This window comes from Aquarana catesbeiana, linkage group LG04 (assembly GCF_042186555.1).
Source record: "Aquarana catesbeiana isolate 2022-GZ linkage group LG04, ASM4218655v1, whole genome shotgun sequence".
Taxonomy (NCBI): domain Eukaryota; kingdom Metazoa; phylum Chordata; class Amphibia; order Anura; family Ranidae; genus Aquarana; species Aquarana catesbeiana.
This window is the reverse complement of record NC_133327.1, coordinates 139,933,319-139,959,730: the sequence shown is the minus strand read 5'-3', so window position 1 is coordinate 139,959,730 and position 26,412 is coordinate 139,933,319. Positions and strand designations below refer to the sequence as shown.

The 26,412-nt window shown below is 41.2% G+C and overlaps 1 protein-coding gene across 2 annotated transcripts in view; it reads right to left on the bottom strand.

The window, feature by feature from the left end:
- MYO7B (myosin VIIB) overlaps positions 1–26,412 on the bottom strand; it is a 422,737-nt gene that overhangs the window by 189,655 nt on the left and 206,670 nt on the right. For both annotated transcript variants that reach the window (XM_073625783.1, XM_073625782.1), the window contains 6 exons: positions 24,324–24,534; positions 22,886–23,021; positions 19,149–19,309; positions 17,627–17,764; positions 11,951–12,109; positions 8,820–8,912 (listed from right to left, as the gene is read on the bottom strand). In XM_073625783.1, coding sequence (XP_073481884.1) covers positions 8,820–8,912; positions 11,951–12,109; positions 17,627–17,764; positions 19,149–19,309; positions 22,886–23,021; positions 24,324–24,534 — 898 coding nt within the window. The remainder of the gene's footprint in view (positions 1–8,819; positions 8,913–11,950; positions 12,110–17,626; positions 17,765–19,148; positions 19,310–22,885; positions 23,022–24,323; positions 24,535–26,412) is intronic.

The window sequence follows — 26,412 nt, the reverse complement described above, 5'->3', positions numbered from 1 at the left end:
AGGTTCAACCTAGAGTCAAAGATGACACCCAGGTCCCTGACCTGAGTGGCCGGAATTGGAAAAGGTTTGAAAGATTACGACCATGCTGGAAACAAGTTGGAATACACCTGGTTACTGAAGATGATACATTCAGTTTTGGTGCCATTTAACTTTAGATAATTGGCACCCATCCAGGATTGGATTTCCTCCAGACAGGAGGCCAGCATGACCTGATCCTCCCCTTTCTTGGATAATTTAAAGTAGATCTGGGTGTCGTCAGCAGAGATATGGAACGGGAGATTGTGATGGCGAATGATGTACAGCAGCGGCCTCATATAGATGTTAAAAAGGATCTGAGATAAAGCCAATCCTTGTGGGACCCTGCAAGACAGGGGACTATCAGAGGAATAAAATGGTCCCAACTTTACCCTCTGAACCCTGTCTCCCAGGAACGAGGCTACCCATGCCAGAGCTATACCATCCATTCCTGCCACCATCTTCAACCTATCCACAAGTATAGAGTGGTCGATGGTATCAAAAGCTGCCAACAGATCCAGAAGTACCAAGGCCGAAGCTTCATTCTCATCCAAGGCCCAGAGCAAATCGTCCAGGACTTTTACCAGGGCTGTTTTTCCAAACCTCTCCCAGGACAAAATTCTGACTGGAAGTCATTAAAAATTTTATTAGACTCCAGGTGAGGTTGAAGTTGCCATACCGCAGCTCGCTCCATGATTTTTGCCAAAAACGGCAGGGTGGAAATAGGGCGATTGTTGCACAACACGGTGCGCTCCACGTTAGCTTTCTTTAGCAGGGGTATAACCACTGCCTGCTTCTATCTCTTGTAAAACCCAAGAAACTGAGCACAAAATTCTAGCTAGATGGTACAGGCCCCCCCTGGTCTTTCACAAAGTATTTCCTCTGAGTTCTCCACTATGTTGGAGACGTCGATGCTCCTGGGTTTTCTGGCCTTGCCCTTGTCATACAAGTTTTCTGGACACAGGTTAAACACTGGACTATGAAACTAATGGATGTTTAAATGCTTGATGATGCAGCATTTTTCTTTTGCATCTCACCCCCATGTGGATGAATTGTTATAAGCGTTTGCTACTCCCATAACTCTTTATTTAAAAGGTAGTTATCCCTCCCCCCATATCATTGTGTGGTTTACTAAAAATATTGAAATCCAGCTTATGGAGGAAACCATTGCCTCAGTAAATCAGAGGGCCGATCAATTCTGGAAAATGTGGTTCTACTGGATTTTACCTGCTCCACCACTTACTGGAACATAATGGGTTCTCAATCATGACATGTCAAATCTTTTTCTACACATCAGTGCCTGGATACTTCCTTGTCTCTCCCCCTACAGGACTCATAAAGTGTAATGTACACCAAGAAAAGGATTTTATAGGCAATTTAAAAATCCTATTCTCTTATGCCGTGTACACACGATCGGAAATTCGGCCAGCAAAATTTTCGTCGGTAAATGCAACCGTGTGTATGCTCCATCAGACTTGCTGGTCGAATTCCAGCCAGCAAAAGATTGAGAGCATGCTCTTAATTTTTCGGTCGGAAAAAGTTCCTATCCGAAAATGCAATCGTCTGTAGCAATTCGGGCGCGCAAAATTCCTGCGCATTCTCGGAAACAATTCGACGCATGCTCGGAAGCATTGAACTTCATTTTCTCGGCTCCTCGTAGTGTTGTACGTCACTGTGTTCTTGACGGGCGAAAGTTTAGCAAACTTGTGTGATCGTGTGTATGCAAGGCAAGCTTGAGCGGAATCCCGTCGGAAAAGCCATCATACCTTTTTCCGACGAGAAGTCCGATCATGTGTATGCGGCATAAATCATACATTACAGGACAAGGGATAAAAGTCCTGGACCAAGGGACATCCAAAAGCAATCCAAATTAGCAGTGGGTAGCACAGCAAACAAATTCTAACAGGCCCACATAACAACAGTTAAAAAAAGCTAAATAATTAGGAGAGAGAGACCTGAAGCATCTTACCCCAGATCTAGCATCAGATGCCTGAACATAAACCTGGAAACCAAACTTCCTCTCTTTTACTGGAGCTATGCCTGTACTGCAATGGTTAATTGCTTGTCTAGGGGAACCAGGTAAAGCTGTTTCACTTATCTGATCCCCCACTTCTACAGGCTCCCTTCAGACTGACAGATCGGGTCCCTGTGGCCCCTTTTCCCTTGCACTCTGGTAATCTAATGCCTCGTTTCCACTGAGCGGATCGGTTCAGTTCGGTTCGGTACGGTACGCTATTTTGGGTGTTTCCATTATGAAAGTGGCCCATACAACCGAACTGTACCGCTCCATTCAGGGTCCTGCTTCAGATGTGGGGACATAGAAAATGGAACGGTTTGGTTAGGGCGGAGCTACGATACATTCCACTGATTGGATGACAGATAACCCTCTGCTGTGCTATGCTGAGGCATTTTTTCTAAATCCTGTATGGCCCCTTGTGGTCCCACTTGCAGTGGAAACGCTCACCAGAATAGACCGGACCATTCTAGGCCATTCAAACTGTACCGATCCGAACTGATCCGCTCAGTGGAAACGAGGCATAAGGTCCTCTGGCATCATCTACAATGCTGCACAGCTTATAGCTCTGCAATGGATGTGAGGATGCTGAGAGACAGTCCACTACTGGAGCATAGGGGAGTGTTGTTTTCTGGGGCAGCTGAGGATCAAGTAGGTAAAGATGCTTTTCCCTTCCCCTAGACAGAAACAAGCAGTTAACTCTTGCAGAATGGGTGCGACACCACTGCAAGGGAGGACTTTTCGTCTTCTCTGAGTTGGGCTTTAACAAATGCGTGAACAGAGGAACAGGTAGAAACCTTGTAAGTAAATCTGATAAACAGATGCCTTAGGCTGAAAGGCCATGAAGTCGGACATTTATGGTAGAGTGTGCATACACGAAGGGTGAACCTTATCATTTAAATTAAGATACAATGACTTGTGTACTGGGTATCAACTCTTGTCTTTACTGAGGTATAGGATGGTGATCTAAACCACCATGGGGAATATAGCACTATGTGGACGTGCAGGCAGTATGTGCATAATAGAAAAAAATATTAATAAATAAAGGGTGGAGCCCACCAAAAAAACTATGCACATGTATCTCTCAGCTTAAATAAAAATAAAACCATGGTGAAATCTACAATAAAATTAAAAAAATTGAAAAATAATAAAGTATTCTTTTTCAATAAGATAGTGATTGCCGCTGAGACATTAAATGCCAGTACAAAGTGCTGTGAATTAATATCCGGAAATTATTATAGTTCAGTGAACCATGATTCATATACATAAATAGATGGCTAAAACTAAATAACATAAAAGCAAAAATTGCCAAATGATACAATGTTACATTGAATGTCCCAAGTGATCTTCATAGTTGTGCATCATGCAATATAGTGTCTAGCAGGGGGTGCTTAAACTTAAAATAATACAATCCAATAAAGGTGACTCAGTGCAACAAAAAACAGCTTCAATGCTTCCTTAGTGATAACAGACAATTAAGTCGTGTGGATAGCAGCTGAGTTTAAAAATCATTTGTTCAGAAGAGTGGTGAATGTGAAGTGTGCAGCAGGATCTCCTCCATGCAACAATCCTCTAGTGGTAGATAATGGCCCCTTACCTCATTATACTGAGGTTACAGCATAGAGCAGACAGCGCTTGTGGTGTCTCCTGTGCAGGGGGGTCCTAGGTAATGGACTGTCATTTATCAGACCTCAGATCCATGGGGAGCATCATAGTAAATGGAGAGCTGAAGATACCATATAGTGTAGTATTTCAAGCATGTATCAGATGAAGCCACGTGACCCGTGACGCCACATGTAGGGACAGGCACCGCCCACTGTCAGCAGTGTATGACCTCGCCTGGATACACTGTACCTTTCGTTTTTTACTGTGTGAGTACCCTGTATGCTGCTAATGTTGAATAAAGTCTGATACATGCTTGAAATACTACACTATATGGTATCTTCATCTCTCCATTTACTATGATGCTCCCCATGGATCTGAGGTCTGATAAATGACAGTCCATTACCTAGGACCCCCCTGCACAGGAGACACCACAAGCGCTGTCTGCTCTATGCTGTAACCTCAGTATAGTGAGGTAAGGGGCCATTATCTACCACTAGAGGATTGTTGCATGGAGGAGATCCTGCTGCACACTGCACATTCACCACTCTTCTGAACAAATGATTTTTAAACTCAGCTGCTATCTACACAACTTAATTGTCTGTTATCACTAAGGAAGCATTGAAGCTGTTTTTTGTTGCACTAAGTCACCTTTATTGGATTGTATTATTTTAAGTTTGAGCACCCCCTGCTGGACACTATATTGCATGATGCACAACTATGAAGATCACTTGGGACATTCAATGTAACATTGTATCATTTGGCAATTTTTGCTTTTATGTTATTTAGTTTTTAGCCATCTATTTATGTATATGAATCATGGTTCACTGAACTATAATAATTTCCGGATATTAATTCACAGCACTTTGTACTGGCATTTAATGTCTCAGCGGCAATCACTATCTTATTGAAAAAGAATACTTTATTATTTTTCAATTTTTTAAATTTTATTGTAGATTTCACCATGGTTTTATTTTTATTTAAGCTGAGAGATACATATGTATAGTTTTTTTGGTGGGCTCCACCCTTTATTTATTAATATTTTTTTCTATTATGCACATACTGCCTGCACGTCCACATAGTGCTATATTCCCCATGGTGGTTTAGATCACCATCCTATACCTCAGTAAAGACAAGAGTTGATACCCAGTACACCTAGATATTATAATTTATTGTAGGATTAGCGCAGCACCATCCCCATTTGTCAGTTGTTAGTCACACCAGGGTTTAAGGCTGGACCCCATTCGGTGCAAGCTGCTTTTCCCTGCTTGTTAGCGCAGGAATAATACTCCCTATAATGACTTGTGTGATCCACCTGACAGTAGTGTGGACAGAAGCAGAATCCAATACGCTAAAAGAAATTATTGCTGTGGTGTAGACTTGCACCAAATCTAAACAGTGGAGAGAAATTTCCCTGGAATGTGTTGGGGCAAGATACAGAGAGGGAAGAATGATGTCATCGTTAAGGTTGTTTAGCCAACTAACTTATTTTTGTTTAGCCAACTAACAGGTTCCTCCATCCACACAGATAAGGTAGGTGGAGTAATCTTCCCCACTGAGACATTGTATTCTAAAAGCAGGATCTGCCAGAGTACACTGATCAGTGGCTGTAGCTGATTGGCTGCAGCCACTGATCATTTGATCATTTCTGTCAAGCAGGGATGGCCACACACTGATCAGATTGGAGGAAAGACATGGATTGTCCCACAAAGTATTTCTTGGGGTGAAATTTCCTTGTATTGCAATAATGGTAGACTTTGTGCAAAGTCAACTGCCTGGCCTTTAAGAGCATAGGGATAGATTTGAAAGGCCAGTGACTAAGAGCAGGATGGTGAACCGTCCCCTGGGACAAAAGATTTGGATGATCTGGAAGGACCCATGGAAAGTCCAACAGGAGACTTAGTATGTCTACTTCCTCCTGAGCCAGTTTGGTGAAATGGGGATCACCGGATTCCCTATATTTGATACTGCAAAAAAGATTATAAAATAACTTTAGAGGGGGAAAAGCATAGATCAAGTTGATATGATCTCACAGAACCACCAGAGGATCCACTGTGAAGGCCCAAGGACCCCTATTTCTGGTGACAAACCTGTTGAGAATGTTGTTGAAACTGAATGCCAAAAGGTCCACATCTGTTGTCCCCCAACGGTGACAGAGGGCTAAAAATACAGCTGGGTAGAGAGACCATTCTCTGGAATTCTCTAGACGTTGATGGCTGAGGAAGTTTGCCTGCCAATTTTTTTGCCTGGAATATGTACTGTGGTCAGGGCTGGAACTTGGATTACTGTTCAAGCCAGAAAGAAATAGACTTCTGTCTGCACTGCCTGACTGAATCAGGGTCAGGGGACCTTGCAGCCAAGAGGTTCGGTGTTGAAGAGAGAGCCTGCTCTAAATTCCAGGTTATAAATCAGAAGCTGGGCTTCTTCCAAATACCCCTGAACCAAGAGGGCATCCAGGACACACCCTCCCCCAGGCTGGCATCCATTGTGAATACCTTCCCAGTCACTGTGAGAAAGGCCCAATTCCAGTAACAGATTGGAGATCATACCACACCAGGGCAAGCCTGGTTTTACTAGTCAGGCATGTGGAGCCTGTGCGGGACACCTCCCATTGTGCTGGTGCAGAGATTGAGTTTGCTTGACCCACGCTGCCAGAGTGTGAGTTGCAAAGGTATAAAGTGAAATTGGGTGTATGATACTGCCTCAAAGGAGGTTACTGTTAGGCCCAAAACCCTCATGCAAAAGGGAATGGTGGGACAGTTCCTGGACCATAAGGTCTGAATGGGGGAGCAGAGAGCCAGGAGCTTTTCTGGTGGTGTTACACTCTGGACAATCCACATTCAAGATCAAGCCCAGATACTACAATTGGTGGGTTGTCTCCAGTGCTGACTTCTGGGGATTTAGATCTATCCCAACCACTGTCAGGGTCTGAACTGACTGTTCCTTTAGCAGGATGTCACCTAGATATCCCAGGATAAGGAAACTCCAAAGGTGAAGCAGAACTAAAGCTGGTCATACCCTGCTAGTTTCTTTTTCCCACCAGCAGGCCTCCATCCACACAAATGCACCCTCTGCTGTCAGAATACACTGATCAATAGCTGCAGCTCTAAGAGACCTTTGATGCCTCAATAAAGAGAACCTGTCACAATATATATAGTATACTATCATATAGGGGGCTATTGGTCTGGCTGTGCTATCAATAACGTTAGGTGAAAAATAAATAAAAAGCTAAAAGTACACCCAAGCACTTAAAAACCTTCTTGGGCTCTATGCACGTATGTAAATAAACACACATGCCGGGGACACGTATGTATGAAAATGTTGATTCCATTACACATATTAGATATCACCATGCATGCCGGAGTAAATTCTAGGGCGATTTTTTGTTAAAAATAATAAACATGTTATACTTACCTGCTCTGTGCAGTGGATTTGCACAGAGCAGCCCAGATCCTCCTCGCTGCTCCTGGCTAACTGACTTTAATTAACAGCAGCGGGAGCCAATGGTGCCGCTGCTGTGTCTCAACCAATCAGGAGGGAGAGTCCCAGACAGCTGAGGGACTCATGGAAATCGCTGGATAGAGATGGGGCACAGGTAAGTATAAGGGGGGCTGCTGCACACAGAAGGCTTTTTATCTTAATGCATAGAATGCATTAGGATAAAAAAACCTTCTGCCTTTACAATCACTAACTCTAAACCAATGACCTGTAAGAGCTTTTATAACTTTATTTTTCAGGGTCTCTGCTTTCAGAAAATACAAGTATATACTGTTTGGGGGTTTACCCAATCTACAGGCCTCAAATGATTATTTTTTATCTATGCAAAAAAAACTGCTTTGGCAGTGAAGGGTAGATACATACATTTATAACTACATTTGTAGAAAGTATTATTAATTATTACTGTAGCAATTAGTCTCGGTGGAGCTGCTGGTTTATTATTGGGCCTGTCCTCTGTTCTATTCACCCCTCTTAAGTTGTTCAATCCCCTTGACACAGCTGTAGTGCAGTGTTGTAATGATATTAGTACCAACTTTAACCCACAATATAACTTATATTTATATTTACCTGGGTGCTTGTAGCTCCACCTGCAGGAGAAATAACAACACTGCACACAAACTTCTGTAATAACCAAAATGACTTCTTTCTTTGGGTAAATGATATATTTTATATAGAAAGTTATCACAGTGACTACACTATCACACCAACGCAGTGTGACAGTATAATAAATAGTTATAACAATATTGATAACATACACAGAATATACCTAAATATATATTTATACCAGGGAGCTCCCCCTGCTCTAAACCGTAAAGTCACTACTCTTTGTAACTAGATGCAGGGCCCTGCAATAAAAGAGATAGTCTTGACGTCTTCAATCTTCGCTAGCTATGAAATGATAATTGTAATCCACAGATAGTTCTTCTGAGGTGTTGCGTAGTGTAAGGTAATACACAAAAGCAATTGTAATCCAGCAAACTGATCAAGTGTTCTTATACGAAGAAGACAGACATCTTGTGTCAGCACTTGAATATTTTAGTCTATGCAAATGTAATATTCTCCAACTCAACTTGTTCCGTGGGACTATCTGTCCCAGCAACAATCTGCAAAAGTTCTAAGTGTGTGTGTAATATTTAACAAACTTCCGGGTGTTAACCCTCTCACCACACGAATCACAGATGGATGTCTCCGTTTCAGTAGTTCTTAGTCCGTATGGAGCCACCACCACGCCATCACACTGTTCCGTTTCCTAACGACCCGGAGTCCTCGGTTACCTCCCCCACGGGTCTCCGGAACAATCACTTCTGCTGCTTCACTGTGATACGATGGCAGGATCCTCGCTGCTGCTCCGCTCCTTCACAAGGTAGGCTGCAACCCTGTGGGACACACACACCCACAGAGTCCTGCTGGCAGGCCGCGCGTCCCAGGAACAAGAGAGCTAAGATGGCTGCTCCCAAACCTTTTATACCCTCTCACAATGCAGTTCAGTTTTTCTCTTGTCCAGGAGCATTGTGGGTAGGTCATAGTTAATGTTCAGAAGTAAACAATCAATCACTTCCATGTCACTTCTCTTAATCATAAAACACAAAAGTGTTGTACTTTTTTAGTTGTCCACTAGATGGCACTAGATCAACTTATACCTTTATAACACACTTATGACTAAAAACAAAAGTTGTCAGCGCTACATTACCTTTAGGAAAAGTTTTGTTTTTCCTACTTTCCAGTCTTCGTGTTTTCCAATAACAGCACCACAAATATCAACACTGCAAGCCTGGTGATCCCACTAATAAAGAGAAATGAATATATTTATATATTTGCAAGAGAAATGCATATAATGCAAAAGGTATATTAAAAGCTTTACACAACAACATGAGGCTATAAGTGTCCATAAGTTAATTAATCTAAAGTTCTGATATAAATTATCTTAACATAAAAGAGCTTTTCAAAATTTGCAGCACCTAAAATATGTGACAAATAGGCACCTGCACTTAATCCAGCTCCTTGATTCAAAGGATATTTTTATATGTGTATGTGTGTATATATACCTTTTATATACTTTTTTCAGCGGGAACGCAGGGGAACGCAGTTCCGGCACCTCTTGGACTGACTTATGTAATGGCAAGGGGTGCTGGGGTGTGCTGCAGGGTATTAATGCTCACTGCTGGGGATCTATTTTTGCAAGGGGTTCTAGTGTTGCTGGGGTGGTCTATTGTTGCTGGTGGGGGACCTATTGTTGCTGGGGGGGTCTTATGTTGCTGGGGGGGTCAGTTGTTGCTGACAAAGATCTACTGTTGGGGGAGGGGTCTATTGTGAATGGCAGCCAGACAGACTATTAATGCTGGCTGTGCGGAGATCTGTTGATGCTACCGGGAGTCTATTGTTGCTGGCGGGGAAATTTTGTTGTGGTTGGTCCATTGTTGTGTGGGGGATCTATTGTTGCTGGGGGATCTATTGTTGCTAGCTGCAGGGGATCTATTTTACTGCTTTTCTTGATATCATTACCAAATTCCATACAAATTACTTAGCGCCTCAAAATGATACTTGGTTCTATATTGTCTAAAAGGGACGGCACTGGGAAGTGGGTAGGGGCGGAGAAAAGGGGTGACTCGGAAAGGGGGAGTCCTTGCACCTATTGTCTGAGAAAAAAAAAAGCTCTGTATATATATATATATATATATATATATATATATATATATATATATATCTATATATAGATATATAGATATATATCTATATACAGTATCTCACAAAAGTGAGTACACCCCTCACATTTTTGTAAATATTTTATTATATATTTTCATGTGACAACACTGAAGAAATGACACTTTGCTACAAAATAAAGTAGTGAGTGTACAGCTTGTATAACAGTGTAAATTTGCTGTCCCCTTGAAATAACTCAACACACAGCCTTTGATGTCTACACAGCTGACAGCAAAAGTGAGTACACTTCTAAGTGAAAATGTCCAAATTGGGCCCAATGTGTAAACATTTTGTGTGACCACTATTATTTTCCAGCATTGCCTTAACACTCTTGGGTATGGAGTTCACCAGAGCTTCACAGGTTGCCACTGGAGTCCTCTTCCACTCCTCCATGATGACATCGCTGAGCTGGTGGATATTAGAGACCTTGCGCTCCTCCACCTTTCATTTGAGGTTGCCCCACAGATGCTCAATAGAGTTTAGGTCTGGAGACATGCTTGGCTAGTCCAACACCTTTACCCTCAGCTTCTTTAGCAAGGCAGTGGTTGTCTTGGAGGTGTGTTTGGAGTGGTCATCATGTTGGAATACTGCCCTGCGGCCCAGTTTCTGAAGGGAGGAGATCATGCTCTGCTTCAGTATGTTGGCATTCATGGTTCCCTCAATGAACTGTAGCTCCCCAGTGCCGGCAGCACTCATGCAGCCCCAGACCATGACACTCCCACCACCATGCTTGACTGTAGGCAAGACACACTTGTCTTTGTACTCCTTACCTGGTTGCCGCTACACGCTTGACACCATCTGAACCAAATAAGTTTATCTTGGTGTCATCAGACCACAGGACATGGTTCCAGTAATCCATGTCCTTAGTCTGCTTGTCTTTAGCAAAATGTTTGCAGGCTTTCTTGTGCATCATCTTTAGAAGAGGCTTCCTTCTGGGACGACAGCCATGCAGACCAATTTGATGCAGTGTGCGCCATATGGTCTAAGTACTGACAGGCTGACCCCCCACCCCTTCAACCTCTGCAGCAATGCTGGCAGCAGTCATACATCTATTTCCCAAAGACAACCTCTGGATATGACACTGAGCACGTGTACTCAACTTCTTTTGTGAGATACTGTAGATATATCTATATATATATATATATATATATGGAGCTATATATAAAACATTCCCTATTCTCAGGGTGACTACTGTGGGAATTATGGAGCTTTTATATATTCTTATTGCCCCTCCAACAATGGCGGAATGGATGGATAAACTGAATATGTTAAGGCATATGAAAAATTTACGGCACAACTATATGACAGATACTCACAGTTCTAGGAGGTGTGGCTTCCTTGGATACTCACAGCCTGTTAACGTGATGATCCCTTTACTACATTACTGTTAGCTCACTTTGATTTTTTAACGCTACGACTTTTTACCCTGCCAACGTCTGTTTCCTCTGATATTTTGAAGGTGTGAATCTCAAAGGTTCAGGTGCTATTATCTGGGCAGCCCTCCCCTCCTTAACCCCCCTCACCTAAAGTTATCTTTTATTTCTTTAACTCACTTTTTTATTAAACCCTAGGCCGCGCTTGGCCCTTTTTCATTAGATTAGTGATGGTCCAAACTCTTCCACCCAAAAAACCCTTTCTAAATGGATCTTACCTCTACAAATCTATGACTAACTTCATTAGTCTCTCTCCCTGATGTACTTATTGTACAATATTATTGAAATGGCTTATTCTTATTTGCCATTTATGATTGATCTTATGAGGATGACAGTAGGACCATTCTGCTGATTAATGTTATTTTTCCTCTCTCTTTGTAAACATCTTTAAACTTCAATAAAAATATATTGTTAAAAAAAATCCTGGTCCTAGTAATGTGATTTTGTATGTTTCACGCTTTGCTTTGGAATGACGTGCTTTCATTTCATTGATTAAAACTCCTCAAACGAAAAGTTTTATAACGTGGACAATACGCAATAATTTGACTTTCTGCAAATATACCAGCCCAGCCCAAGGTGCTTTGTTTTAGTTTGGGCTGGAGCAGGGCTTTTAAATATAACGTTTTCAATGTTGCTAGTCTTTATAATATTATACATTATCATTTATCAGACTGGGCTATATTTTTACCATCTTGCGACTTTCAGAACTTAATGGCAACAATACTCGAAATCTGTGAAAGAAATCGGAGAAGATGTAACGGATTGGGTATCCTGCTTTTCGGATTCGTATGGTCTCCATCATTCCAGAGTATCTTAGTTGCCGAATACAAAGCTCGCGATCAAAGAGCTGGGAAACACAAGGAAAACATGTTTTATTGCAGAAGATATTTTAATGTTACCCTTGTGGACCCTCTAACCCTGACCCATTTAAATCAAATTCATTGTAGCCTCAATCGTATTTTGAACCAGAATGTAAGTCTCCTAAATTTCCTAAATACACAAATATGAAGATGTACCAAAGCAAAAAAAATAAATACATAAATAGGTTTTAGGAAAATTCAGTTATGCTTAAAGTGAAACTTTAAAATGTACAACTTATTTAAATAGTATGCCTGGGGATTTTCTTAGGCTGCCTGTATGTAGCCTACTACAGAAAAACTGACAAAAGAAAAAAAAAATTAATTCATGCAGTCCGTAAATAACCTAATTATCTTAGATGAGGTTATAGTATAGATGTACTGTAATGGGGACCCAACAGAAAAAAAGATGTAGAGTTCCCCCTAAAAATACATACCAGATCCTTATCCTTGATAATGGTCTTGTATGGCTGTCAAGAGAGACTCAATGCAAAAAAAAAAAGAAAAAAAAAAAAGGAACTAATAAAAAACTCAGGGACCCTCAAAATCTATTCCAGAACGTTATGTGAGCATGCAGCCTGGCAGGCCAGAAAAAGGGGAGATGGGCATGCACCCTCTCTTCTGAACCATGCCAAGCCCAGTCAACATGGGGAGGATACCCTAACAGGGGGCAACCCCATGGAAAAGCGCCTTGTCCCCATTTTGGGAGGTTGTGGGGATCTGTGGGTGGGGGCATTTTGGAATCTAGAAGCCTCGTTTAAAAATGAAGGGGCTTCAAGGCACTAGCTCCCTCCTCCCCATGTGAATGAATAAAGGGTACAAAGTATCCCTACTCATTCATAAAAAAAAAAATGTAAATAGTAAATAAAGACACACACTTTTTGAAAAATACTTTGTTAAAAAAAAATGTACCGTGATGTAAATCCATTGTCAATCCTGTCATCCAGCAATGCAGATCCTAGTCACTAATGATGAACCTATGATGTCACTGACCAAATATGGTCATGTCCATATTTGGTCAATGTCACCTGGGAGACCAAAATCCCTCTGCTTATATTTGGTGCTGTTCTTCAAGATTGACAAGGATCTGCATTAATGGATGCCAAAATTTTTTATGGATTTACATCCTAGTACATTTTTGGTGTTTTTTAAATTTAGGGACTTTTATAAAAGTGCGTGTCTTTATTAGCCATTTACATTTGTTTTGTGAATGAGAAGGGGTGCTATGTGCCACTTACTCATTCACATGAAAGGAAGCCAGCATCTCGAGATCCCCCCATTTTTAAGAGGGGCTTGCAGATTCTTATAAGTACCCTGCCCGCAGTCCCCTACAACCTTTTGAGCCAAGGTTGTGGGGAAGAAACCCTTGTCCACATCAACATCCGGACAAGGTGCCCTCCCCATATTGAAGGCATGTGGCCTGGTATGATTTGGAAGGAAGGGGGGCACACAGCCTTCCCTCCCCTTATCTGGTCTGCATGTTTAGATAAGGGTCTGGCATAGATTTTGTGGGGGACCACAAGCTTTGTGGAAGTGTTCCCCTTAAGATCCATACCATGCCCAAAAGATCTGGTATGAAATTTGGGAAGAACTACACAATGTTTTGAGTTTTTTTTTTCAAACTGCCCCCGCTTCTGTTTATTACAATTACCTGTCAGCCAGGAAACCCCAGCTGACAGCTGAATGGATCAGGTGGATATAACAGGTTGTTAGGACACCGGCAGCCACCAGCTCCCTAACAACAAGGAGGCTCCAGCAGGAAGCTGTCACATTAAGCAGCAGTAGTAACACCACTGCTAACTGTTTCACTTCTCACTGCAGCCGGGAACAAGGTTTTCCTAAGATTAATAGTGATATAAGAGTCTTCAGTTTCTTCCAAATTGAAAACTTCACCAAATGTGCACAACAAATTGCAAGTGCTGGTGCTCTCCTCCACCTCAGTGCTCTAGCCGCTCACCTTAAGATCTGACCCCTGTTTTACCAGCAGGTCAGATAAAGCAGATCCCCTGTGGGGGTAATCAATGAACCGGCCCGGCATGGAACTGCTAATCCCTCCGTGTCACCCTTTTTCTCCTTACTGGCTTCACCAGTCTCAGACCTCCCTCAGGTAATTCCGGTAAAGCAAAGCACCTCAGCAGTGCGGACTTAAAAACACAAGATAAGACGAGATAGACGCGGGATGGTGTCACCAACTTCGACTCCTCCGCCTATACGAGTTACGTCAAATGGGCGTGACTTCATCAGTAAGGAGCGGAGACAGGACATCTCATCGCTACTTATATACGCTGCCGTTCCCTCGTACTGTGCAGCAACTCCTCCTTCTCTGTCTGGCTCCTTCTACAGAGTCAGCTGCACTAAACACAATCACGTGTCTAATCAGGAACAGGAAGTGGCATACTTTCACTAAGGCTATGTACACACGAAAGGATTTTCCGACAACAAAACCGTGGATTTTTTCCGAAAGATGTTGGCTCAGGCTTGTCTTGCATACACACGGTCACACAAATGTTGTTGGAAATTCTGAACGTCAATTCTGCGGTGACGTACAACACATATGACGAGCCGAGAAAAATTAAGTTCAATAGCCAGTGTGGCTCTTCTGCTTCATTCCGAGCATGCGTGGACTTTTGTGTGTCGGAATTGTGTACACACGTTCGGAATTTCCGACAACAGCTCTTGTTGTCGGAAAATTTGAGAACCTGCTCTCAAACATTTGTTGGCGGTAATTCCGACAACAAATGTTCTATGGAGCATACACACAGTCGGACTTTCCAACAACAAGCTCACATCCAATATTTGTTGTCGGAAAATCCTATCGTGTGTACGGCACATAATACTTACAGGGACACTACATAAATACACCAAATCTACCAAAATTTGGCTAAATAAAAATTAAAACTTAGCTGATGACTCCATCACGCGAGTATCCTCTACATATATAGCAACAAATATTATTGATTATATAATTACTAAAATACATACCATTACTAAAAAATATTTTTTTAGTAATGGTATGCATTTTAGTAATTATATAATCAATAATGTTTGTTGCTAGATATGTAGAGGATAATTGCGTGATGGAGTCACCAGCTATTTTTTTTTTTATTTAGCCAAATTTGGGTAGATTTGGTGTATTTATGTAGTGTCCCTGTAAGTATTATGTGCCGTACACACGATAGGATTTTCCGACAACAAATATTGGATGTGAGCTTGTTGTTGGAAAGTCCGACTGTGTGTATGCTCCATAGAACATTTGTTGTCGGAATTACCGCCAACAAATGTTTGAGAGCAGGTTCTCAAATTTTCCGACAACAAGAGCTGTTGTCGGAAATTCCGAACGTGTGTACACAATTCCGACACACAAAAGTCCACGCATGCTCGGAATGAAGCAGAAGAGCCACACTGGCTATTGAACTTAATTTTTCTCGGCTCGTCATATGTGTTGTACGTCACCGCAGAATTGACGTTCAGAATTTCCAACAACATTTGTGTGACCGTTTGTATGCAAGACAAGCCTGAGCCAACATCTTTCGGAAAAAATCCACGGTTTTGTTGTCGGAAAATCCTTTCGTGTGTACATAGCCTTAGTGAAAGTATGCCACTTCCTGTTCCTGATTAGACACATGATTGTGTTTTCTGCAGCTGACTCTGTAGAAGGAGCCGGACAGAGAAGGAGGAGTTGCTGCACAGTACGAGGGAACGGCAGCGTATATAAGTAGCGATGAGATGTCCTGTCTCCGCTCCTTACTGATGAAGTCACGCCCATTTGACGTAATGCATATAGGGGGAGGAGTCGTAGTTGGTGACATCACTCCGCCAGTATCTCGTCTTATCTTGTGTTTTTGAGTCCACACTGCTGAAGTGCTTTGCTTTACTGGAATTACCTGAGGGAGGTCTGAGACTGGTGAAGCCAGTAAGGAGAAAAAGGGTGACACTGAGGGATTAGCAGCTCCACGCCAGGCTGATTCATTGATTACCCCCACAGGGGATCTGCTTTATCTGATCTGCTGGTAAAACAGGGGTCAGATCTTAAGGTGAGCAGCTAGAGCACTGAGGTGGAGGAGAGCACCAGCACTTGCAATTTGTTGTGCACATTTGGTGAAGTTTTCAATTTGGAAGAAACTGAAGACTATTATATCACTGTTAATCTTAGTAATATGGACTTTTATGTTGTATCATTTTTATATTGGTAGCACAGCACTGTTTTGGCTATTCATTTGCTCAGTGCCAGCAGCAACCAGGTGGAGGGTTCATTTTGCACCTATTTGTCTATTTTCACTGAAATTGTATTTTTGCACATTTTTTATTCAGAGGTTGGATCTATTATAAGTTTAGAATCAATTTAAATATTGCACAATATTATGATTGGCAGTGCAGCACTGTTTTGGTATATATAAAACTATAACCAGCGACATTGTCTACCTAACATCCTTTAGACTATTGTAGGTTTTACAAAGGCCTTGGGTTAATTTCCATGTCGAAGTTTACTGGCTTTGAGTTTTTGAGTGTTTAGTATACCAGATTTACTAAACTAAACTGTATGTAAACCTTTGCTACTTAACGTGTATCTAAAGACATTTTTTTGTTGGATATGATAAGGAAGGGATAAAACCCCTGTTACGTTTTTATTGCTAGGTCTCTATTGGGAAATTTACTCTATTTAGAGGGAAAATTCAAAATGTTAAAACTGCTACCTAAACGAGAAGGGAAGGGACAGGAAAATATTTCATTGGGGGCACTTGTTCAGGTAATAACCGTCAAAAGAGGATTTACTTTATTTCTGAGAGATTTTCTTTAACTCACTGTTATGCCTCCAACACAGGAAGTAAAAGTAAATCTTCCTGTTGGGACACAGACAGCAAAGGTGCTTGACAGAGGTTCTAACAATTCCCTACTCTTTCCAAAGTTAAAAAAGGGCTTTAGATACATTTTAGTTGTTTACCACTTAACTAAAAATATTTCCCTTTATCATTTTCATGTATCTGGTACAATATTTCTGAGCACAATTATCACAAATAAAATGAATTTACCACACTGAAAAAAGGATACTAAGTAAGTTACCTGGTCTGTAACCTCAGCTGAACCCCTATTTGCAATCCTAAACCTAGACTTTAAATCTAACCCCAAACTCAAGATTTGTCATAATAATTTCAGTGATCAAAACAACAATACAAAATTATACCAATTAAAGATACAAATATTGTGCTAAGCAATTTAATGTTTTTTTTTTCTTCTGAAATTACAAGACAGAAATTTGGTACTGAGATAACATGCCATAAATGGCTGACTCGGAAAAGGTGTGCTCAAATATCTATGCCAAAAGAATATATTCCCATCAGGCTTCTAGAGAAGCATGTTATCCTGTGTGTTATTTTAATATGCACAAAATGATGTGCAATGAACTGAAAAGTGGCCATGAAGATGGAGCTGATGAACATTACTCTCAAATATATTTATATATGTATATAAAACTCTAGAAACAAACCTACAAAATGGGTCACACATACCAATGGCTTCTTAAACTCATTGGGCTTGATACAACGAATAAAGTACGGTTGGCAATTTCCCAGAATTTTCATCAGCTGTTCCAGTGACTGCTTGAACTGTCCTCCAAGAGTAGGTAAAGACTTGTTTGTGTCTGAGATCTGCAGGTGAGCAGAGGACACAAAGGATTAAACACTGCTTGATTTAGAACGAACTTCTATTTGGCAAATATGGGTCGTGATGTCCTAATACTACGTAATGTTCCAATACTTATGGTTGTCCTACTTGCCCTCATAGGTTAAATTCGGAGATCTATCTCTGCCATTAGAAACTATATGAATGTTTTCATTTATACTGGAAATCTTGTATAGTCAGTTGTCTGGCTCTGCATGTGTAACAGTAGTAGTCACATTTCATTACTAAAAAAAACCCTGTGAAGTGGCAAAACCAGGAGCAAGCAATTTTAAGAGAAAATAGTTACAATTGTTTTTTTTATATCTACTTTATTATTTATGCAACATGGAAATAGGTTTTACTGTCAAAAGGACCTGTAGTTCTATTTTAAATTTTTATTCAGTTTAATGCAAGGTATGACATTTTCTTTTGATTTTTTTATTATTATTACTAGCTATTTTGAGATCTATGGTGTTTTTTTTTTTCATAGAAAATTCTGGTTTACCTCTCAGTTGAAAGCCTGGGCAATTGTGTTCATTATAAGACAATGCTCCTCTGTGACATTTTACTCCCTTCTTCAGCCCATGTCACAGTTGAGAAGCTGAGAAGCAAATTAAGGGTTGCAGCAAGGAAGGGGTGGGTATGCTAGAGAAGGGATGAAGGAGCTTTAGCCCCCGTTCACACCTATGCGAATTAGATGCGGATTACACTGCATCCAATTCGCAGGACATTTTAAAGTACATTCATTTGAATGTATCTGGTTCACATATGTGCGTTGCATTCGTACTGCGCATTGCACAAAAAACGTGTGCGTTTTTTGGGCATTGCGGTGCGAACTACAAGCCTATTATCTCCTATGGGAAAGCATCTGATTCGCAGATGCATTGCGTTCTGAACAAGGATTTTCTCCTTCTCCTCACTACACCTCCCCCTCTCCCTCCCTCCCCCCCTCTGCCTGCTCACTGATCTGCAGCTAAAACGCAGTGAAACCTTTGAACAACTGATTTTTATCTTGCCAGTGAAACCTGAGCTTCAGTTCACACCGCACATGTGTGAACCCAGGCTTAAGGAAGACCAGTGTAGAACAATGGTGATAAAGAAAGCATTGCTATATTGGGCATTGTGGGCCTGAATATTAGTCAAGGGTCAGGTCAATGGTTTCTATGGAAGGAGAGAGCTCTAAAAATAGCTATTTTTGTCAAATAAACTGTAAATAATAATTTATTAAATTGTAAAATTGATTTTTTCAGAGACAATAAAAAGTGCATAAAACAACTAAAAGACAAATGCCCAAGTTATTCAAGTCTTGAAAGTGTTTCATTTTAATGTGCACAATAAGCCTTTACAGGCAGTGAGCTGAATGAGGAGTACCTTCTGACTGTTGAAGCCTGCGTTTCGGATAATTCCACGAATTGAAGCATTATTATCACTTTTATCTAGCTGGAAGACCTGCTTCAAGAATTTATTGGTAGAAGAGTGGATCATAAGGATAAAATCTGTACTCAGCAAGTCACGGTTCTTGTCCAGAAATCCTAAATCAGAAATAAATAGAATATTATGCATCCATAAAACTGCAATTGTTTTTTTCAGAATCTGTTCATTGACTACAAGTATAGCATTATCAACTCTAATGTTGCTTGTAACATGCATGTTTGCTAATGCAGAATATTCAATATGTTTCTGTTAAGAACTTTTTTTTTTTCAAGGGTTGTTACTTGTTTTGGTGTGGTATGGTTTGTTACTTCTAAAGTAACCACTTCTCTAGTTGGGTTTCTCAAAGGGTAATGTAGTGTGAGGAGGTTAGGTAGGTAGCATAGTTGGGTAGGGAAAAGTGTGTGTGTGTGTGTGTGTGTGTGTGTGTGTGTGTGGGGGGGGGGGGGGGGGGGGGGGTGAATGAGAGAGGATTGAGAGGGAGAATTGTGGGTTAGTGGGAGTGTGTCTACCATCTGGGCTCAGTATTGGCAAGTGTGAGTAAGAAGGGTAGCTCTAAACTAAATGTGTTATAACAGAGCAACTCCATTTTTAAAGTGCAAATGTACAATATGGAATTTCAGGCATATGTAACAGGTTATGATTATCCCCTTCCCGCCGAGCATACGCAGATGTGCGTACTCGACTTTCGGGGGTTATACCGGGATGATGCCTGCAGCTGCAGTCATCATCCCGGCTATGTTTTTTAGAGCCGACGATCGGCTATCCAGGTATAACAACCGATGCAGCTAAAAGCCGCTCGGCTGTTATACCGGAGGAGTGGGAGGGGACATCCCCCCCTCCCGCCGCCTCCCGCCGCTACTGACAGTCTGGAACAAAGCCGTGAGTGGCTTCGTTCCAGCCTCCTAATAATAAACACGGAAGCGACATCATGACGTCACTTCCCGTTTACTCTCCTGCCAATGGCGCCGGTTTTAAAAAATATACAGTATTCAGAATCTCCAAAAACGGCGAACTGAATACTTTAAAGTGCAAAGGAGGGATTGGAGGTCTTTTAGACCCCCGATCCCTCCATAAAGAGTACCTGTCACCACCTATTACTGTCACAAGGGATGTTTATATTCCTTGTGACAGCAATAAAAGTGATCAATTTTTTTTTTTTTTTAAACACAATTTATTAATATAAAAATAAATATGTAAACGGTGTTCAAATCACACATGTGAGGTATCGCCCCGATCGTCAGAGCGAAAGCAATAATTCTAGCACTAGGCCTCCTCTGTAACTCTAACCTGGTAACCGTAAAAAAAAATTAAAGTGTCGCCTATTGAGATTTTTAGGTACCGTAGTTTGTCGTCATTCCACGAGTGCGTGCAATTATAAAGCGTGACATGTTTGGTATCTATTTACTCGGCGTAACATCATCTTTCACATTATATAAAAACATTGGGCTAACTTTACTGTTTGTTTTTTTTTTTTAATTCATGAAAGTGTCCTTTTTCCCAAAATGTTGCGTTTAAAACACCACTGCACAAATACCACGTGATATAAAATATTGCAACAATCGCCATTTTATTCTTTATATTCTCTGCTAAAAAATATATATATAATGTTTGGGGGCTCTAAATAATTTTCTAGCAAAAAATATGGATTTTAACTTGTAAACACCAAATGTCAAAAATAGGCTTAGTCATGAAAGGATTATCCACAAATCTGGAACCTGAATCTTAGCACTTTATCACAGCTCACATCAATTAAAAATGGTTGTACACAGCAGACAATGATAATATAAAATGTGGTGGTCACCAAAATGACTTAAAATTTGGCAATAGGTTTAATGCCCCGTACACACGGTCGGACATTGATCGGACATTCCGACAACAAAATCCTAGGATTTTTTCCGACGGATGTTGGCTCAAACTTGTCTTGCATACACACGGTCACACAAAGTTGTCGGAAAATCCGATCATTCTGAATGCGGTGACGTAAAACACGTACGTCGGGACTATAAACGGGGCAGTAGCCAATAGCTTTCATCTCTTTATTTATTCTGAGCATGCGTGGCACTTTGTGCGTCGGATTTGTGTACACACGATCGGAAATTCCGACAACGGATTTTGTTGTCGGAAAATTTTATAGCCTGCTGTCAAACTTTGTGTGTCGGAAAATCCGATGGAAAATGTGTAAAGGAGCCTACACACGGTCGGAATTTCCGACAACAAGGTCCTATCACACATTTTCCATCGGAAAATCCGACCGTGTGTACGGGGCAATAGAGTCTTGTCTTCTATAAAGCTACATTCACACAGTGATTAGCACACCCTGCCACATCCAGCGGCAAGAATCTGTGAATCCTGTGCCTGGAATGACAGGTGTGTATGAATAGCTACAGCTGCTCAGCCCATACAATTAACTGACAGGCTGACGGTGGCTGCAGCTATTCATGATGGTCTGCACAGCCAGCAATTACCTGTGGTGATTGTGAATGGATGTATGCAGACAGCATCCAACCATGGTCATCTATCCCTAACCGCATGTAATCGATGGCTGTGCAAACAGCCATGAATAGCTGATGCCTCCTGTCATTACATTGTAAAGGCTGAGCCACTGCAGCTATTCATACTCACCTGTCATTCTAGTCACAGGAATTTGCTAAAAATTGCAGGGTGAGCTAATCACCTGCTGGCCCTTCTGCACAGAGCACAATCATCAATGCCTGGGACCAGGCGGAGACTGCGGTCATGTAGACAATCTAACATTAATGCGTTTCCCGACGTAGAGATGAGCCTCCACTGTGCACAGTATTTAAAGAACAGAGTTCCTCTGAAAAGTGCTATCCAAAATCACTACACACTGTAACTTAGTAGATGTTGCATTAGGAGGGATGTGCTGAGTCTGCACCCACTCCACCAGTCTAGCGTAACTCTGGTACCTCACTCTCAGTAACAGAACAGAGTCCTACTGAGCACATAGCACAGGCCTGATGCGTGCTCATGAACTCCTTCCTTTCCGTACCTCGTGACCAGGCCATAGATCTCCTCAATGTGAGTTCAGATCCGGTTGCTATTGGATACCGACCACAAGGGAGGAAGCCAGACAACGATCCCCTCAATACTGGAGGACCAGGTACCATGCCTAATGACTGGTCGCTTGGTGTCTGGAACTTGTGCTCTTAGCAACTGCATTTCTCTTCCTTGTCTTGTCTTAACTCTTTTGTAGTAGTTGACCCTCATACCCCTTTGTGCTTTACAGACCCTGGTTCTTTAGATACGCCAGAACCCACAAGTACCCCTTTGAATAACTTCAGACCAGGCTTAGAACAGTTAATGTAACGTTAATAGAGAAACTTCAACATAACAGTCCAATATGAACAATGTCCATTTCCTAACCCTAACCACAGTTGTGTGGCTCCCCAGGCATACCTCCATGTGGTGATAGTCCATGCTGGTAATCTCCATGACTTGGATGTCCTCCGGGAACCCTGGTGCCCTCAGTGGACTGCAAGGCGCAGCAGTCCTGATACAAGCTGAAAGCGGGAACATAACCAACCCAGGCTATCGGACCTCAGCCTTCACACATAACTTAACCCTTTCCCCCAGCCTGGGCCAGCCGCTAACCTACTGAACCAACATTGACACAACCTGCTTACACACCCCTGTGACTGTAGCCTAATACTCACCTTCTGTTTCATAATATACAATTCCTGCAAAATGGTTTATTCCAAACTTTGTGTCATGCACACTTTTAGATGCAATGTAAATGTTACTTTTGCTGTGAATGCTATTAAGTTTGGTCAGCATGGTAGCATCTGTTCCCTACAAAAAAAACCAAAAAAACATAGATGGTTATAAATTCCAGTATGATAGTGTGCAACCTTACATGTAGGATACAAGCTAATTAAAAAACAGTTTTCAAATGGCAAAGGTTATGAAGGCAGTACCCTGAGTTTCAAAGAGACCCAATCTGATTGGCTGCTGGTGAAAACACAAACTTGTATTCATTCTTTTTTTTCTAGATGTATTTTTTTTTGCTTTTAAGTATATTTACGGATGTGGCAAGATAGTGATTTGAGTAATTGTATCATTGTATTACCTTAAAATACACACTCAAAAGTGTAATCCTACATGCTATCCACAGGTCAAGCAATGTAGATTTAAACCCAACCACAAAAATCGAATTTTTAAAGTCACTTACAATCTTTTTTTAATCTACATCTTTCATTAAAATAGGAACTGGCCTTGTTTATGCACTTTCTTTTGAGGCATACCAAATTTCTGCTCCCACCCCCAACTGCTCACATGCATTATAAGCCTCTCAAATGTGTTTCTGATGGAGACTATAAGTGGCCATGCCAATGTTTATTGTGCAGACATGGTCCACTGTTGTCGCCATCAGGAAGTCTACCTTGATCAATGACATGCAACCACAGCTGGAGAGCATGCTAGTAGACAGGAAGTTGATATAAAAATACTTCCGGTGATCAGCAACACTGAGATACAAAGGTGAAAACAGGAATTAAAAAAACAAAACATTTATTTCTAGAAAACACAGTGCTTTGTCACATTAAAGGTCATCTAGTTAGTATTTATATAGTTTACATACAGCTATCAGAACAGGATAAAGTATTTGTTTCTATTTGCTACTACAAAAAAATATGTTTTTTTAACTTAATGTAAAGTTTTTCATGCATTTGTAACTTTTTTTAACTTATAAATGGTCCACATCGGGGTTCAGACTTCTAGGTGGCTAAGCACACAAGGAACACAGGCCCTTCCAGCATCTGGCTGAGAAAGTGAGGGTGATGCTGGCCACACAATGCTTTTAAAAGGTGCAGGGAATTTTGAGGAGGCGACTCCCCTTATTTCTTTTTCACATTATTAGGTATCACTATATTAGGTGCCATATATTATAATGAAAATTATGTAAGCATCCTGATTTATTAAGCCTACAATAGTAATACATGAGGTTTTACTTTGCATGAGATGTAAAATGTAAAATATACTGTCTGTGAGTTCTCTTTTATCCAGATCCTGGTATAGCTAGTAGTGGTTGGTTACATTAAACTGGAATTGTTCTGTAAGTTTTAATTTTTTGGATGATTGCTGTTAGAGCTTTACCTGGGGAAATTTGCTTTCCTCATCGATAAGTGAGATGACGTTCATGGGCCGTAGAGCAATGATATCCAGTGTGCGTTGGTTGTCCGAGAATTCCACAAGCTGCCATTGTATCTGCTCTGCAGCGTATTCATCTTGCTCCAACTTGAATATATGACGCACAAAAAACTGCTGTAGATGCTCATTGGCAAAATTGATGCAGAGCTGCTCAAAGCTGAGAAGAGAATTATGTGGATATCCAAGTACTATTATGGCTAAAATGAAGGGCTGTTTGACATAAATAAACCACAAATGCGTAACATTGTACATTCTTGTTTCTTTCAATCAAAATGTCTCAGGAACACCTCTTGCACCAAAGTGGGAAAAACAAGGGAATATTCTGTAGCATAGTAGTTTTATGCACTAATAAAATAATTATAGCTAGATATGAAGGTGAAATACAGTTTACAATATGTGATTAGTTAATGCAACCCTAAATTGTATGGGTTTCCCTTTATTCTGAATTACATAAAAAAACAGTGCATCAGCGGAGAGAAAGAATTATCTTTATCTAGTATTCTGTGCTTGAAAAAAATAAGAAGCAGGCTTTTGTTTTTAAACCAATGGCTTTAAAGCGGAGTTCCACCCAAATTTTGAACAATATCTGTATGTATTCTCTTCCTTGCCTAGATGCTGACATGCCGTTTAAAAAAATTTAAATCGCCGTAATTACCTTTTATTTTTCTATTCTTCTTTGCACTTCCTGGTTCTCCTCCCGTGGGAGTAGGCGTGTTTCTAGCCTCTCCCAGACTCCTGGGAGCTAGTCTCAGGCTTCCCAGGATGCCACTGAGCATGTGCGGGAACGAGCGGTGAATGCTGGGAGCACAGCATTCACCACATCCAGGAAATAAATGCTTGTGGGCTTCAAATGCCCACAATGAAGATGGAAACCGCCTGCAGTGAATAATATAAGTTATTCTTTCCGATGAAATCTGACACAGGCGGACATATTACACACAATATGCGAGTATGTAATGCTGAGAAGAAAAGTTTGTGAATGATCTAAAAAAAAAAAAAACGATAGATAGGTGGACCCCCGATTTAACTAGTTGTGACTTTTACTTTTGTGAAATACATTGTTTTATGCTGATTATAATACAGCTCAAATAGAACAGGAAGCTTTTCCCTAACAGTGGGGAAACTTGTTTTCTAACTGGTTAAGAGCTACTCAGCTAAAGTCTAACATGTATTCGTATTAATAGGAGCTAACTTAAAATAATATTCACTTATATCACATTAAGCAGGTCCTCACACTATACAGCAGTGATGGGAGTAAGTCACACATGTGCAAGTCACAAGCAAGTCTCAAGTCTTAACCTTCAAGTCACAAGCAAGTCCCAAGTTACTGTGGCGAAAAGCAAGCAAGTCAAGTCGAGTCCCTGCTAGAAGTCAAGCAAGTCAAGTCAAGTCATTTATTTTGGTCAAGTCACAAATTAAGTCAAAATACTGATCTACCCCGAAGCCGGGACTCAGGGGAGCTTTCTTTTGTGGGGGGGGGGGGGGGGGGGCGGCTTTTGCCTAGGCCAAGACACAGAACTGGTGGTGCCAAGTCATTGCAAGTCATTGCAAGTCAAATAGCCCAAGTCAAAGTCAAGTCGCAAGTCATTAGTGACAAGTCAAAGTCAAGTCGAGTCATTTATTTAATTTTGTCAAGCAAGTCGCAAGTCCTCAAACAGGTGACTCGAGTCTGACTCGAGTCAAGTCATGTGACTAGAGTCCCCCACCTCTGCTATACAGTTGGTTATAAACTTGCCAATATGGAATTCACACCTGCCATAACACTTTGGGAGGATTTGGCCTGTCTAATAAAAATACTGGTCTATTGTCAAGGCACATTCACACTATAATGAATGTGTTAATGTGCATTGCCATGATCCAATGCACTTTGTGCTGTCTTTTTGAAAGAGTAAAGCAGGCTACAGAAGTGGGTGCAGCTTCTATACTCAGCCCCTATGGCTAGCCTCAGAATTAATGGGGATCTAACTGACTCTTTTCCACTACACAGGGGCACATGGCAGTTGTGCCCTTTGTCACCCCTGTTGTTTGCTTTAGC